The following is a 17,412-nucleotide window of genomic DNA, read 5'->3' on the forward strand; positions in this document are numbered from 1 at the left end:
ATCATCTAAGTTCAATCTGTATTTGATATGACATTTATGACAGTTAAATAAAGACAAACAAAACATTTCCAGTACGAGGTCCGGCAGAAGAATTTCAGCGATGAATTGTCTGAAGAGCAAAGAAGATTTATAACAAAAATGTAACAATAAATATCTGTTCCTAGAAGTAAATGTTAAGACATGGAACTCTTTCCTGAAGGTACTGTAGATGCCATATGAGTGGCAAAAGCAAAGATCCGACAAGCAGTGGCCAATTCTTGTTTCACTAGTGCAATAATACAGTGGCTGCCAAATACTGAAACACAGAAATTTTATAATAACCGCATAAGCTCAAAATGAGATCAAACTGACTAAAGATCATTGCAGATTTATTTATATAGTCATTTAATCTAGCAGCTAAATCTATGGTTCTATATTTTGCAGTCAGATGTTTGTGGTATCTTTGCTAAGGAAGCAGCACAAGGATGTATATACAGTACATTTAAGCAAAATATATGTATGCTTCTATATGAAGACGAGTTACTCTTTGGAAGCAAGCTGGACACCATGATAACTACAATTCCACAGGAAGGAAGATACCATAATGATAAGTCTTCAGAGATGCTCAATATAAACCTGGACAAGACTAAACTATAAACACCCATTTTGGAAATGAGGTGGGGGGGGGGGGGGCACTGCAGCTTATTTTTGTTGAATACATGGCAGAATTCTAATATTGGAAATACCTACTCAAATGGGGCTCCAAACTCCACTCCAAAGGTTTCAAGACTTATGGGCTTTAACATTTCAAGATGAATACATTTTTAGATACAATAGCATCAGGTTTCTCCTTGGATATGACAGTCATTCATTTATGACATGAAAAGAACATCAAGCTTTGGAAGCCAAGCAGGCCTTAAAAATATTTTGAAATATAATTAAACATTTAGTATGATGCATGTATGTGGACAAATGATTCAAAAACTCGGAACTTGAAGAACAACTGAAAAGTTTTTAATAACAGGACATTATATAAAACTTAATGGTAGCTACCAAATTAAATAATTTGTTTTAAGTATCTTAAAGGAGTCATTGTAAAAGTTAGTTATACAGTTTCGCATAAGCAACAGCATAACAAAGATGAATCTCTTGGATGCCTATTTGCATGTCCCAGTATGGAAAAATGGCAAACTCTCCTGCAACTTTCTTTCATGCTTACGCATGATGTCACTTTCTTTTTGTGACGTCAAATCAGCCAGTCGAAGTACCTGTACCCCCTCCCAGCTTAGCCGTTGGATTTACCCCACAAGTTTCCAGCGGAGGCTGAGAGGACATTTATTTATTTTTTTAATAATTAATCTATTATATAGGCACCTAAAGGCCACCCCCAAAGCTGCTGCCCTAGGCACAGGCCCTCACATGCCTATATATATATATATATAAATATGGCCTTGGCTGGAAGAGTATAGAGCTGTAGCAGTTCAAACTCTTAAATTCCAGGGTTTTCTAGTAGACCCCAGACTGATGGTATATTACTTGTCCAGAAGAAGTGCAGGTGATTACACACACAGGGGCAGATTTATCAAAATGTGAGTTTAGAGCTTAATACACAAAACTTACCCATGTTCTATTCTTTCCTATTGAATTTTTGGAAGCTTATTTATCAATGGGGGAAAGTTAGAGTTCACCATTTGATATATACGCTTCTAAAAATCACATAAGAATGAATAGAACGTGGGTGAGCTTTATGTATTAAGCTCTAAACTCGCAGTTTGATAAATCTGGCCCATATTGTAAGGGTCCTTACACACAGGCATTACAGGATGAGTTCAAGTACAACCTACACAGAATGGTATTCTTTCTTGGAGGACCAGTCATTTGCCAGGGTCCTGTACCCCATCCTCATTATACTAGATCAAGTTTAATCACATAGAGACTGAAGGGGAACATACACATCTCATATACCCTCCTGGCAGCCAGGTAAATAGGAGCTGGCATAAAAAGGACTGGATTTATCTATTGAAAATGTGCTTGAAGTTTTACAAAAAGCTATTGATAGAAGTCTTGACTTTATAACTCTCAAAATCCAAATATTGATCCTGCCAGCATTAATTCAGCAGTTGTTCAGATTCGTGATTTCTGCAAGGCATAAAACACATCAGATCTCCAAGAAAATTAACTATTACTCATCAAAATCGTTATCTAGCTTTAATTGCTTTACTGAAAGCACCTTTGGAATTTATTGAGCTAATACCCCTACCAGATGTTATTCTTAAAACACCATTCTTTCTAGTAAGTGGACTAAATTCATTCACTTAAGAGTTCAATGGATCAAGCAATCTTGTACCTGGAAAACATAGTGTTACACTCTTCACCTAAAGTAGTGTCATCTTTTCATAGCAGTGTGGACATTAATTTGCTTTTCTTCCAACTGAAGGTCTGGAATAAACAGGAAGACTTGTTGAGCTGACTGGAAGTCATCAGATATCTGAAGAACTTACTAGAGTCCAGAATGTTTGGAAGTCAGAGATAGCCTCTTCATTCTTTTATTTGGAGCAAGATAGGTGCCCCTTCATCAAAGTTGATGGACCAGTAAGTGCATCAAACAAATGCTTTGGCATCATCCTGGGCTTTCAGAGGTTAAATGTGACTATTAATTAGTTATCACTAGAGTATTAGACCATTATGCAGACACAAGGGTGCTTAGAAAATTTATTAGAAAAAAAGCACTTTGTAGAAATGAATAACTAATAAAATTCACATACTTTTACTTATATTTTATTATGTTTGTCTTTTTGCATAGGATTACTTCCTTCTATTCTTATAAATGAAAGAAAGTTACAATTGTGGGCCACACTCTACTCTCTTACCCAGATGTGCCCTCACTAAATGGAGGAGGAAGGTAGACATACCTTCCTGCTGCTGTGTAGAAACAAAAATAGGAGGCCTGAGGTTCTTGCAAACAAAACAAAAAGGCTTTATTATCAAAATACCATAGGGTTATTTACAAAGCAATGAAGTAGTATTGGTGTGCAGTCGGATACAATCACACAGAAAAGCAGCAAATAGAGATGTGTGGTAGGTTAAGGTACACCTTTAGGTTACCAGCAAGTGGTCCGAAACCAGTGGCGTAATTACTCTGCGCCGGGCCCCCCTGTAAAAAAATCTTCAAGAGTAGTAAATTTACCTGGCCCCCGGCCCCCCATGATACATCGTCCCTCCACTCTGAGGTGTCCCCTGTTCCCCCGCCCACTCAGAGCCGGCATGGAGTACAGATTTACAAGCAGGTCCCCCAGACCCCCCCCCCCGGGGTCTGCTTCCTCCATTGTTACGCCATTGTCCAGATCCCCTCCCATGAAAACTGTTCAGGGAGCCATATGCTAAGCTTGAATCCCTTCAGCACTGTGGTCCCTTTAATTTAAGCCAGCAATGCCTAGGGAGAACTACCTCTAGCTATCACTCCTTAGGTGGACCACAAAGCTATTCTTTCCAGCTATGTCTCGCTATCTCATGTTCCTGGAAACATACTCTGAAAACTAGAAAACTATTCCTTTATTCAGACTTATTTGACAGATTCCCTGTTGGTCACCTCTCACTAAAAGGGTTTCCCATTTAAAGCTGAACTCATTACTGGCCCTTGTTGACATAAGGCCCCACTTGCTTCAGAGGATTGAAGGCCAAAGAGAAAGAACCACCCCTTTCCAACACTATATCAAAGTGTAACAGAAAGTGGTCATTAACCTATAGGCCAGTAACTTATCTACTGTATATAACACTTCTCCATCTTTTTTCTACTCCTCTCCCAGCAATCTCCCTCTTTATCTTCTATAAGTTTTTTTCCCACTCTGTTTTACTTTTTCCCTAACTCCTTTCCACCATTTTAGCCTGCTATTCTTCCTTCTTCTCTTTATTCGCTGCTTCTTCTTGTAGGTATAGACCAATGCTCTTGGCGACTTCGTCTGGGGTGGTTGAGTTGGCAGCTTTAACAAGCCCATTCAGATGCACAGCAATATTAAAAAGCAGGTCAACGCTGGGGTATAAGTTACAGAATATAATATCTTTTAGTAAGTTAAAGAGATAGTGAAGAGGAGGGGGACAGATATAACTGAAGGGAATTTACCAGAGAGGACAAGCAATAACATGGTGTTTTGTTAAGAGAGCAGCTGTCTGGCCTGTTAAGTGACAAAATTCCAGCGTAATTGTACTGGTGCAACAGGCACAAACTTTTGCACCAGATTTAAGAGTAACAGAATTGTGCATGCAAACTGCATCACTGATGCCATACCATAGATGTGCAATTACATGCCCTTTCGTGTGATTTAACAGGCACAACATGTGCAAACTACAGGAGCAGAATGCAAGGGAATCCTGACATTTTTTAATTAGACATGTCAGACCCTTAGAGCCCCCAATTTTCTTTTGGCCCCATCAGCTACAAGATATGTTGTCTCTTGAGGCTATGTACAGTCTCTCAGCTATACATACAATGTACCTTTCTACCTCTATAGTGCATGCGGTCAGCAATATTCAATCACCCCAGTGTATGTAGCCAAATATACAGTACATACATGCATGTATATGCTTATATGGTATGTAAATTACATAAAGGTAGAACTAAATGGGGAACAGGGATAAAACTTGATTACCTTGATATCTGTAGTTCATGAAGGTGACATTCTTGTGACTCTAGCTAAGTCCACTCTCACTCTTTCTGTAGGCAAGGAAAAGCTTCTGTCTGTAGATGTTATACACAACATGACAACGGCAACAGGTGCACTGCTCAGGATGGTGCTGTGGCCCCACTGTCTACAACTCTCTCCACCAACCCCACCTTCCTTGCCTTACCGAGCAACCACATGCTCAGGCTAAAAGGAGCAACCATTCAAAAAATGACTTGCTGAGGTGTCAGTGGATCAAGTGGAGTTGCTCGATGCTAACAGGTGCTGTTTGCCCACAGTGCATAAAAGTGATGGGGGCCCGGGGGATGGTGCTGCTAATGAAGAAAGAGACACAGGCAACTGGAGTGGACTGCTGGGCCATGAAGTGTGCGGGTATTAGTATGGGGCAACCTGGTGACTGCAACAATGGCCTACTGTCTGACGCAGAGGATCTGGAGAGTGTCAGTGACAGCTCTGACAAATCTCTGGGTGGGGGGGATGAAGGTGGATGCTGCAGCCCAGCAGAGGAGAGTCGAGGCAAAAGGAAAAGGAAGAGCAGGTTATCTGGAGTCAGCAAACAGAGACAAGCTGCCAATGCAAGGGAAAGAGACCGGACACACAGTGTGAACACAGCCTTTACAGCACTGAGGACACTTATCCCCACAGAGCCAGCAGACCGCAAACTGTCCAAAATAGAAACACTGAGATTGGCTTCCAGTTACATATCACATCTAGCAAATATCTTGCTACTAGGGGAAGACTGTATGGATGGACAACCGTGCCTTCAGTACAGATCTTCTATGGCCAGTGCTGCCCCAAGACCCATCTGTACTTTTTGCCTAAGTAATCAACGGAAACTGGTGAGTGGTGCCAAAAGGCTGTTTGGGTCATGTAATTTCCTTTTTACTATAGCTCCATAATTGCAAATATGCGAATCCAACTGAAACAGTACAGTATTACTCTGAGATATTTAATGACAGTATCTCATTGCAAGCAGTGTATGTTTATAAGTGCACTTGATTCAGAATGTGGAGTCAGTGACCTCCAGCTGTTGCTCCAGCATTCTTTCTCCGTTTTAGTGGATTCCATATCAACAAATGGCTGACCATGGGTCTGCAGCAGTGATAACATTTTGTTGGAAAACTTCAGTAAATGCTTTATTCTAAATAATACATATTGCTTTGAATAATTTATTTCAGTTGGACCCTTATTCTGATTTTGTTCCAGTTAAATTTTGTTATGTTCACTTTATTAGTCCTAGGAGTAAAAATAAGGTTGCATGAATATAGGACAAAACAACAGTTAACCTAGCAGTTGCTTTGGGGGCCTAGAGGTAAAGCGGGTTCAGTTGGATGTTGAATTTTTTTTCAGCTTTTGATGTAGGGGGGCCTAAAGAGAGTTTGTTGCGGGCCCACCAATTAATAGTTATATTACTCTGTATGGATGATCACCTGTTAGCCGCTGGTGCAGTGTTCACCTTCCTCCTGGCCCGAGGACAAATATATTAATAAATGTTTGAGTTATTTCACTGTGTGTGCACAGTCATGGACACTGAACAAATGCTGATGCAGAAATATGGGTCAAGACCTACTTTTCTGTGTTGGCATTCTGCCTGCATTTGGGTTTTTTTTCTCTTGTACACACGGTGTCAAATGCTTTTTTAATACATAAACCTTCCACTTGGTGGTGGGGTTGGGGGTTTAATACTGCTCTTATGTACTTAGTCTTATTCTAACACCAAATTGCAAGATGATATAGCATGTTATATTATATATACATTGTATATAATATATACACCAGCATAGAAACTAACCCATGTGCCATTAGCTTTAGACCTGCAGCCCCAAGCTCTTTTTGAACTCCCCAAATACTGACAAAAATGAGCCATAGATTAGGCACACACCTTACTTAGAATGTACTTAAACCAATGCAGACAGCAATCTGCCAACAGCAGCACTCCATACTGGATTTTGTGTATAAAATATTTGCAACAATATAAAAAGACAAATATAGTGATTCTATAACTGAGGCATCTAGCTCTGATTTGGATTGAACTACATCAGCATTGCAAATCTCCAATTGTCAATGATATTGCAGGAAGCTCTTAGTGTTTGTATTGTCAGGTACAAATGTGCAGTGCATCTGTATTATTTGTACACAGTGATATGCTTGTGCTGCAGCCTGCAGCATTCACTAATGATACTCACCAGTCTCATTAAACAGTATTTTTGCATAATGGGAGTAAATGTAATTTAAAGAAACTTTCCATTATACATTAATTTGTAAAAAAATTATATAGTTGTTTGTAAATATTACTGCAATTCAAAACAGAATTTGTTTATCCCTTTCTGTTCTCTGTCCTATCTTCTGTTTTTGACCCTTAAAAACAATGAAGCAGAAGCCAGTTCTTCTTCAGGTATAATTTCAGAACCAGTAATGCACAGCAAGAACTGATTTCATACAGTTACTTATCATTTTAAAACCACTGGAACCATTTATGTATATTGGAAGGTTGCTTAGAATTACAACATTATACAAAAAAAAATAGGTGTTGGGTGGAATCCCCTTTAATAGCTGCCAATAGATGTTGGAAGATACATTTGGGCTGGCAAATTTATAGACAGTGGTTATCAACCTAAATATGTCATCAGTGTACATCACTTTCTTTTCCTCAATATCTTTATAACATATAGATAAATCAAGATAAAAAAAATACAGCAAGTTGCCGGTTTGAAGATCAACAAAATCAGAAGAATTAAAACTTGGCAAGAGGTTTGTTTCCTGTCATAAGTCTGCTGTACATATCTGTAGTTACAGCAGCCCCATGACACCTAAAGAACAACCTTTGGGGTAATTTTGCCCCCCCCCAATATCCATGTACAAGTGTCTGACAAATCAAAGTGGTATAGCAAAATAGGGGCACATTGGTGAGGTGATTTTGTTAGTAAAATTGTACTGGTTTTCCATTAAGCAGCCCTATGAGATTTTTTAATCCTACAGACAAATTTTAGTTTATGGAATTAGGTGATATTTTTAATAGTATTTATGTTAACAAGAATGTAATGTGATCAAAATAAAGTATGGGGGAAATTATGCAACTAGTTCCATTCCACCAGGTAGCATGGATGTTTTCCCCAAGGTCCCAATTTCTGCTGTGCTACTCTTCTGTTATAGTGTATGACATATAGCATATAAAAGATCTGTATTCTAATGGTCCTGTGTGTTTTTCTACCCTCTTTCAGCACAGGGAAGGCGAGAAGCACTTGTCTATTTAAGGTGTATGCGGACACTGACTCAGATGAGCAGCTTGCATAATTCTTGCACTGAATATAGATCTGCTCTAAATATAGCTGCTCTGCACTCTTTTGTTTACACTGAACTTATGTAATGCAGCTAAGGCACTTTTGTATTTTATTTCTGAACGAGGGAAAAAGAGGTCAACAGTGTTTTACATTGGAACAAAAAAAAAAAGAGCATTTAGGATACTTTGAAGCTGAATTGAAACTCAAAATGGAAAGTTGCACCTGGTGCTGTTGCTATTTTTTGCACAAGAAATGTTAAACCCGAGAATGATATGGACAGTGGTTAACCCAACGACACATGATGAAATGTGATCCTGGACACGAAGCGGCTCCATCAGTGTGTGTTGTCACAACACACTTTCACCTGTGCTTTTTACCAATAACCCTCGCAGTACTCCCACCCGTATTCTGACCATCATATTCAGCGCTGAGACACTTATACAGAAGAGACCAATAGCTGGTCCTTTGAAAAAGTGGGATAGAAACTGAGGATTGAAATATACTTTTGTCATGTGTTATTACATAATATCTCAACCCTTGCCCATATTTATTTCCTATAAATTCTGAATGTATCTAATATGACACAATCCTATTATAATGCTATTAAAGCACAGTTTAACCAGGACTCAACTGCTGCTGAAATACAACTCTTAGACCCCATCAAGGATGCAAGGGGCTGTATTTACACAACAGCTGGAGGGTCATGGATTGGACAACTGAATACTATATATAGATGTGCTTATGTCATTTGAATGAATGTTTTATCCCAATATCTAATACACATTTGGCTGATGCCACTTACAAGGCTTTTAGTACTGTAGGTTCTACAAAGAGCTGTTCCTTTTAAAATAGGTAAAAGTAATTTCCCCAATTTTTCCTCTTGTTAAGGTGATATAGATTTACTGTAAGCACATTGCCTATTTACTTGGCTACTGTGTCTGTCTACTGTTACTAACCTAATGACAAAACCTCAACTAGGTGCACTAGTGTCCACTGCCTCCTATATATATATATATTAAAATATAATATTATATATATTTCTTTTTGTTCAATACTGTTTTCCTCCTTTAAAGCAGCAGTTCCCTATAATTCAATTTTCATTTCTAAGCAGTCATTATAATCTCAAATGTAGTTTATTAATTTTCCCATCTCCCATTTCAGTGCTACAAACAGAATGAACTTGCTGGTTTAATTTAAGTATTCTCTTGCGGTCTAATGCATGAAAGAGGTACCACAGGGAAACAAATGAAGAAACACTCGTGTGAAAGAGCCCAAAATAAGCTAATTTTTTTCTCAGAAAGGTAATGAAAGTTTCTACCAGCTTTTTAATAATGTGCCACTTATTTCCCCATATCTTTAGGCAGGAAAGTCCTAAACTGGGGACCCTCAAAGGGTCAGTGCTTACCAGAGAGTGGGTTGTGTTTTAAAGGAATAGGGGTTTGGTTGGGTGTAATTGAGCACAGCCAATACATAACAGGTGCACAGCTTAAACTACCCCAACTTTTGCTTTGAAACTGCTGGAAGGTATGACACAGGAAAGGTTTATTTTGTGTGTTTCTTCAGCAGTCCAAAGTCTCTGTGAACGTGTGTTATCAGTTCATATCATCATATCATTTAACTGAATTAGTGATAGCAATAACAAACCATAACATACACTTTATATAGCCAAGTAGTTTTTGTTTCTGCCACAGCTAGAGAGTGGCAGGTCAGACACTAGAGCAAAAACAAAGAATATTTAAGAATGGTTAACACAAATGTACATTTTTTGTGCTATTTAGAAATGCCCAATATTAAAAGACTATTTTTTTAAGGAAACATGTAAGTAATGTGTTTGTGCTATGATATCTATAGTTGGGCAAATAATTAAATGTTGTTACACAAATCAGGTTAAAATTACCTCATTCATTGTATATAAGCGTGCGTGTATCATAATGTACTGTATTACTAGTCACCTACACTTTGTGTTTTGCCATTTGTAGGTATCATTCATTAATTTCTGTGCATGCAGATTTCAAATATGTTAGATTTTTCCTGGAATTTAAAACAAATTTGCGCTCATCTCCTAATCTGGGTAAATTTGCTTTTAGTGCAACAAATCAGGCTTTTGCTTTCAGTATTTTATATAAACAATATATTTAAAAATCCACTTATTTAGTGACCTGATGAAATGTTCAGACCTCAGGGATATGTTTGTTAAACTGTGAAAATAGAGAGCCCCAGTGTTTGGCAGAGGGTAATTTTACAGCTATCCATTCACTTCCATAGATTTATGGCATATTTATCAAGAGATCAGAATGAGAGTTTACTCCTTCATAACAGGCTCCCATATTTCCCTTTGGAGCCACTTCTCTCTCCCTGAAGAACTGCTGTGAGCTCATTTTCACTCTTTCATAAATATGCTCATAACTGTCTAAACAAACAGACAACACACATGAACCAAGAAGGTCCTTGGTCAGGGGAGATTTTCTATTCAGCTTAATTAATATGTAAAAAAAAATAATTTAGTGGAAATATATGGGACAATATGCTGCCAGTATAGTCAAGAAAGGCTGAATTGGTAACCATTATCTGTGTGTGGGTGCCTTAAAGTAAAACTAAAGCTGAACAAAGAAGTAGGCTAGAAATTGATGCACGTTATGATCTGAGATTTTGTACCAGTCCAAGGCAACCAGAGCCCTTAAGCAGTGCAGAATTGTGCCGCAGATTATTCCCCCAGCAATTTTCTTTTCTACTGATCCTCTGGGCTGCTGTCAGTTACCTTAGCTTGGGGAAGGACTCACAATTTCCTGTATATAGAGAGTTACAATACAAGACTGATTAATTAGATTCTCATTACACAGCAGTTCAGAAACCAGTGCAATTTAATAATCAGCCTAGTAGCGCTCAGCACGCCAACCTCATTGTCTTGCAGCTTCGCAAAAGCTGCCCAGAGTGCACTGAGCATGTGGGTGTCACTGACACTTCTAACAAAATGGTGGCCGCATTGAAGTTAGAAAGATTCTGAAACTTTAGGCTGGTGCAGCAAGCTTAGCATATAAAATACGGCATTTCTACCCATATTTGTTTTTTAAGATCTATGTCAGGGAAGTTTTCTTTATATTGATATCTAGAAAAATAAGTTTAATTGTTTCCAGTTTGGGAATAATTAAATATCAAACAAATTTGAAACACCTATTTCTAGCCACCTTATCTTCACTAGTTGTAATTGCTTGTCGGTTATTGTGACTAACTGCACTGGAACAAATTTGTATCTATTGTGCTTGTGAAGATTTTACTTTATTAAAATAGCTTTAACACCCAAAGTTATCTTGGGCTATGAATCCACAATGCAGCAGCTGTCATTCAGTAACTGATCCTTGTGCCTGTTTGCTTTGACTAAGCTCAGAGTATTTACATGATATAGAAATAAAGAAAGACAATACCTTATTGGTCATGTGAATTCTTGGTATATTTTATATTAACCCAAGGTTAACAGTGTCCCCAGATGGCAGACACAATCAGTGAACCAAGTGACTTTAAAGCTAAATATACATGGTGCCAATCTTGCATAATGTTTACATTATTATTGTTGCACATTGAAAGCGAATCTTGGTTAAGTAACGTGTACTTGAATGTATTTAACTTGAAGCAACAGGTGAGCTCATATTTACTAAGTGGAGCTATTGCTATGGATCACTAACACTAAGCACTTTTGCTGAGGTGTGATTTATTACTTCTTTTACTAGTCAGGGTTCTGTGCTTCATATATTTAGAGACCTTTGCTCTACTAAGCTTTAGGGTTACCAAGTGACACTTCTTATAAATGCACAATGTTGGACTGCACCAATTGTAAAGTGGTTGTGTTTAAATAAAATACAACCAATGCAATCTAGTAGCATTTACAATGAATAGTAACTGCTAGTATAAATCAAAAGAATACATTTGGGCTATGCACTTGTCAATAAAAGCACTTTATTATTAATTATAATGAAATATATTTGAACACAGAACTCTACTCGCCACATGGACTGATTTTTTATATAACTGATTTATTAATTAATTTACTGACTGAATGGCATGCCCATTAGTCCATTACACAACACAGTAAATGTTAAAATACACTTTTACCTATAACATTTTTTGGTTGTGACCCCTAATGTGGCTAGAGACCCAAGGTTAATGTGACTATATTATATATGAAATGTATTTCATAGTAGTAGAGGCACTCAGTAAATATGAGCCCAGGTACAAAGTCAGATTAACTAGACTGTATTTTTCTACCTTCAGTGTATACATCTTGTGATGCTGTAAATCATAAATATTTACTAAATATAGCAAATGCTCTAAAGAAGGTGTAACCTGAGCAAGAATATTATGGAATATATTTTGTGATACTGCCATGAGCAACTGTTATGATATTTATATAGAGTAAATGTTATTTTAATAAATAATGATTAAACAATGAGTCCTTTTGTATTGTTATAATATGCACGGCTATGTATTTTCTTTCTGAAGACAACACTCTAACCAATCAGTACCAATACCATATACCCAATAAATAATATAGAAATAAAACACCGCAAGATGGTGTCGTTGCATAAAGAATGATAAGAGCTATAAGTAATCATGTAATGGTAATCAATGGTGCATTGTAAAAGTCCAAGACAGATAAAATTGAGATTCAGAATATTCCCCCACACCCAAGCATGACATCATGAAAAAAGCTGCTTCAATCTGTTAATAGAACTTCTCCAACAGATTCCTGCATTGAAATTCAAAAGTGCAAACAGATGTTCTTCATTTTCCAGGGTGCCAAAGAGATGTGACTTGTGTTCTGATAAACAGTCACACTTTACTGCTGCACTGCAAGTTGGAGTGATATCAACACCCCACCCCCCAAGCAGCCAATCAGCAGAACAATGGGAAGGTAGCAAGATAGCAGCTCCCTGACACTTGTATTGCCAAAAGCGGTAGATATCAGAATAGCATTCAGTTGTAAAAAATCCAAGTCAGGCTTGGGACTCCTCCAGTTACATGGGAGTAAGAGAAACAATAGGTTACCTGAAAGCAGTTCTAATGTGTAGGGCTGGCTCCCTACACACCAATATTATAATTAAAAAATTACACTCGTTGGTCCGAGAATAGAATTATAAATGGTAGAGTGAATTATTTGATATGTAAACAGTGTGATTTAAAATAAAAAGTATATCATAAAAATCATGGCAAAATTCCTTTAAACATTCTGACCCGTTGCACTGATATTAATGCAAAATAAGGAGAAATAATGTAACCTGTAGGTAAAACTACCAACAAACTCTAGAGTTGCTAAAGTGTTTACTTGATAAACATGGGCACAACAAGTGTGGGTATTTCAAGTATATAAGGCACATACAAAATATATACAATAAAAAGTAAAGAGAATTATCACTGATATCATATGGAGTTAATTTAAACAACAGTTCTATTTATTTAAGGTATAGCTGCGTCTTATATTAGCAGATCATTACTCTGTTAATTACAAGCCTTGCTAAATGAATTTCAGGGCTCCTAATGGACACGCTGATGATCAAGAGTATTTTAAAACCCATGATTGACAGTAACAGTGGTGCTACTATTTTCTGCCTCTTTCTAGGACCAAATGTTCTCACTTCATTGAACAGTATTTGTCTGAAATGCTTTCATGATAACTAGGTCATGCTGATTTAGATTCACATTTATCACAGGTTGGACAAGACAGAGGCAGTCCCTAGCACTTATACTTTACAATCTTCCTAAAGCATTTGCACCAGTTGCTGTTGAAGAAAAAGTGGACCCAGATGCAAATTTTTTATTAGTTGTTTTAGTTTACATTTTTTATTAGTCCTTCCTTTATCATTCCGTGTGGATATGATAATCCCATTGAATAAAAATAATTTTCTTTTCTGCTTAATACCATTGTACCTTGTACATGATCCTAACTAAGTTGCATAAAACCATATTGCGGGCAAAACAATTCTAATGGATTTGTTTAATGCTTATATGATTTTTAACAGACTTAAGTATGGAGATCCAAATTACAGAAAGACCCCGCTCCAGAAAACCCCACATCCCAGGCATTCTGGATAATAGATCCTGTACCTGTACTGTATTCTAGTATTTTTGTGTTCTAAGCAACATATTGAATAAAGAGTAAGTAAATACATTTTCAGTGGTTTGCAAGATATGTGTAAATGTAGATATATTGCTTTCAGTTGCATGTAACGTTGAAAACACTGACATTTGTAATTAATATATAATGGAATATTGCTAAGAATTGGATATTTGTATTCTACTTGTAGCAGACTAATCAAAATGAAATATTGATTGGTTGCTGAGGGTCAATTTTGCTTAGTGTTAGCAAATGAGCCCCTGTGTCCCCTTATGGCAAAATAGTGCCTAAAATGCACCATATAGCAGATGAACAGAAAATGGAAAAAACAAGAGCAATATATTGTTACAGCAGCATTCTAAAAATACATTATGTCCCTATCTTTCTAATTTATTTTTCAAACACTTCATTAGAGTATACTTAGCGGGCACGGTCATTATCTATGTTAGTTATCAGTCGTTATCTTTGTAACAAATGTGCACCTAGGTCCAGAGGCCCTTGTGGGTCTGCTTCTACCTGAGGCAGAGCACACAATATTACCCACCCTTACCCCTCTATGCTTTTCTGAAACACAGGAACTGGGGCAGAAATGTTACTTCCTATGTTTAATCCAGGTAATAATTTCTCTTCTGTCAGCCATCAATTTTATAATCTGTCCATGGCAGTAGCTGTGTGTGCCCTCTGCTGGTGTTCCTCTGTTACAGTAGCCTCCTTAAACAACAGGCTACTGCAGGGACACAATACTTATCTGGTCAGTTTCCTTCCTTTCATATAATGTACAGGACACTGAATAACTTAGGACAAAAAATACAATACATACAATACAGTACATTTCTAAGAAGCATCAGAGATATCTCAGCAACTAACATATATACATATGTATATATATATATTTACAGGTATGTATTAGTATAAACTAACAATTTAGAAAATTGCAAAAGTTGTACTTGTGCTATTTGAAAATGAAGAGTTTTGTGCAGGTGAACTGCACCTTTAATATATTACCGCCCTATAGTCCTATAGTCATCAAGTGCCGGGTACATTGTGTATTGTCATATACCACGGCTTGCAAGAAATAAACTCCCATTTTTAAAGCACTGAAATAAAATTGCTCTGTAAAATTAGAAGATGCTATTGAACTTCTTTGCCTATTTATCTAGACAGAAGCCACAATTTGTTTAAAAGGGACAGTCATTTATTTGACCAAGTATGGATCACAACATTCTAATCCAGCTGTCACTCCCTTCCCAGAGCACTCTCCATTGGTAAGCATAGCAGGTAAACGGAATGCTGTTCCTTTCCTAAACTCACTTGAAAATAAGACCTGTACAATGAGGCATCCTATCTTCAACACAAGCTTAAAGGAGAACTAAGCCCTAACAATATATATGGCCAGAAATGCCATATTTTATTTACTGAAATTACTGCACCAGCCTAAAGTTTCAGCATCTCAACAGCAGCAATAGTTTAGGTCTTCACAGTTGTCACAGGAGCTCCCCATCTTGGAAAGTGTCAGTGACACTCACACTTGCCTATTGAGACAATCCTGCAGGCAAAGTTCAGCTTCCCCAACTGCAACTTTAGCTGTTTGAGCTTTAGTTTGTTTGTAGTCTGGGCATTCTACACCTCCTCCTGGTGGAGCTGAACCTTGTGCAATGATAACTTACATTCCTGATGTAGTGTCAACCTCAATCCCCAAAAATTTTAAATGCCTGGTTAGGTCCTCTGTCTTGTCCTGCACCAGTGGCAGGACAAAAACTGGTCTGGCACAGAGCACGGAGTTCATGGGCTCAATGCACAGGAAGTTGTCCAGGTAGTGGATAACAGAGCTGACTCCTGCTTGCCTGCGAACTACCCACTCCAATACGCACAGGAGATGGAGCATCCCATTGGCAAGCTCCTTTCTACATAGTAACCCCCATCAAAAAAAGCCCAATAGATGATGTAATTCTGAGTGTAATGGAGGCCAATTCAGTGTCAGGTTTGGCCATTATTGCACCCTGCCCTGCTTCGCTAACTGTCCACACCACCTCATCCAATGAGGTGGATGAGACCCAAACCAGTTCTTTGTCTATTTTGTCATTCAGCAAGCCCCCTTTGGGGTACAGTAAATGATGAATGAATTGGAACTTCCCTGCCTCTTTTTTGGGTACAAACCCCAGCAGGGAAACCCTAAGGCCCAGTAGATGGGACTCTGCAAAGGGGCCTGCTATGCTTTGTGCTAAAGTAGTTCCGTATCTAGTAGAAGTCACAGACATCGAATCACAATGGTTCCATTGAACTTATTCTCAGTAACTGAATAATTTCAGTGGAACCATTGTGATTGGATGTCTGTGACTGTACTACCCTCGAGGGTTTAAATGCCGGGGAATTCTCTACCAGTCATTTGAACTGAAGAAGCCACTCGGATGAGTGGTAAAACGTTTTCAAGAAAAACTCAGAAAAGTCCAGTTCTTTTAGACTTAATTCTACTACACAGTATATCATGACCTGGATGAATGAAAATCTTGACAGATATACAGTGGATATCAAAAGTCTACACACCCCTGGTAAAATGTCAGGTTCCTGTTCTGTATAAAAATGAGACAAAGATAAATCATTTTAGAACTTTTTCCACCTTTAATGTGACCTATAAACTGTACCACACAATTGAAAAACAAACTGAAATCTTTTAGGTGGAGGGAAGAAAACCAAAAAAACTAAAATAATGTGGTTGCATAACTGTGCACACCCTCTTCTAACTGGGGATGAAGCTGTGTTCAGAATTAAGCAATTACATTCAAAATAATGTTAAATAGAAGTCAGTATACACCTTCCATCATTTAAAATGCCTCTGATTAACCCCAAATAAAGTTCAGCTGCTCTAGTTGGTCTTTCCTGAAATTTTTTTAGTCGCATCCCACAGCAAAAGCCATGGTCCACAGAGAGCTTCCAAAGCATCAGAGGGATCTCATTGTTAAAAGATATCAGTCAGGAGAAGGGTACAAAAGAATTTCCAAGGCATTAGATTTACCATGGAACACAGTGAAGACAGTCATCATCAAGTGGAGAAAATATGGCACAGTGGACATTACCAAGAACTGGACATCCCTCCAAAATTGATGAAAAGACGAGAAGAAAACTTGTCAGGGAGGCTACCAAGAGGCCTACAGCAACATTAAAGGAGCTGCAGGAATATCTGGCAAGTACTGGCTGTGTGGTACATGTGACAACAATCTCCCATATTCTTCATATGTCTGGGCTATGGGGTAGAGTGGTAAGACAAAAGCCTTTTCTTATGAAGAAAAACATCCAAGCCAGGCTACATTTTGCAAAAACACATCTGAAGTCTCCCAAAAGCATGTGGGAAAAGGTGTTATGGTCTGAT

General features: G+C 37.9%; 2 protein-coding genes across 2 annotated transcripts in view; one reads left to right on the top strand and one right to left on the bottom strand.

Annotated features, from left to right (window-relative positions):
• The window catches only part of tmem255b (transmembrane protein 255B), a 49,148-nt gene extending 44,318 nt beyond the window's left edge, over window positions 1-4,830 (bottom strand). Inside the window, exon 1 of the mRNA XM_031897009.1 lies at window positions 4,626-4,830. Coding sequence (XP_031752869.1) covers window positions 4,626-4,644 — 19 coding nt within the window. The 5' untranslated portion in view covers window positions 4,645-4,830. The remainder of the gene's footprint in view (window positions 1-4,625) is intronic.
• Window positions 4,831-4,846: 16 nt separating this feature from the next.
• LOC100493338 (transcription factor 15) lies at window positions 4,847-12,383 on the top strand. Its single transcript, XM_002937867.5, has 2 exons — window positions 4,847-5,497; window positions 7,880-12,383. Exons 1-2 carry the CDS (start codon window positions 4,910-4,912, stop codon window positions 7,910-7,912), a joined length of 621 nt encoding a protein of 206 aa, XP_002937913.2. The 5' UTR covers window positions 4,847-4,909; the 3' UTR covers window positions 7,913-12,383.
• Window positions 12,384-17,412: the final 5,029 nt, after the last annotated feature.

Source organism: Xenopus tropicalis, chromosome 2, assembly GCF_000004195.4.
Source record: "Xenopus tropicalis strain Nigerian chromosome 2, UCB_Xtro_10.0, whole genome shotgun sequence".
Lineage (NCBI taxonomy): Eukaryota > Metazoa > Chordata > Amphibia > Anura > Pipidae > Xenopus > Xenopus tropicalis.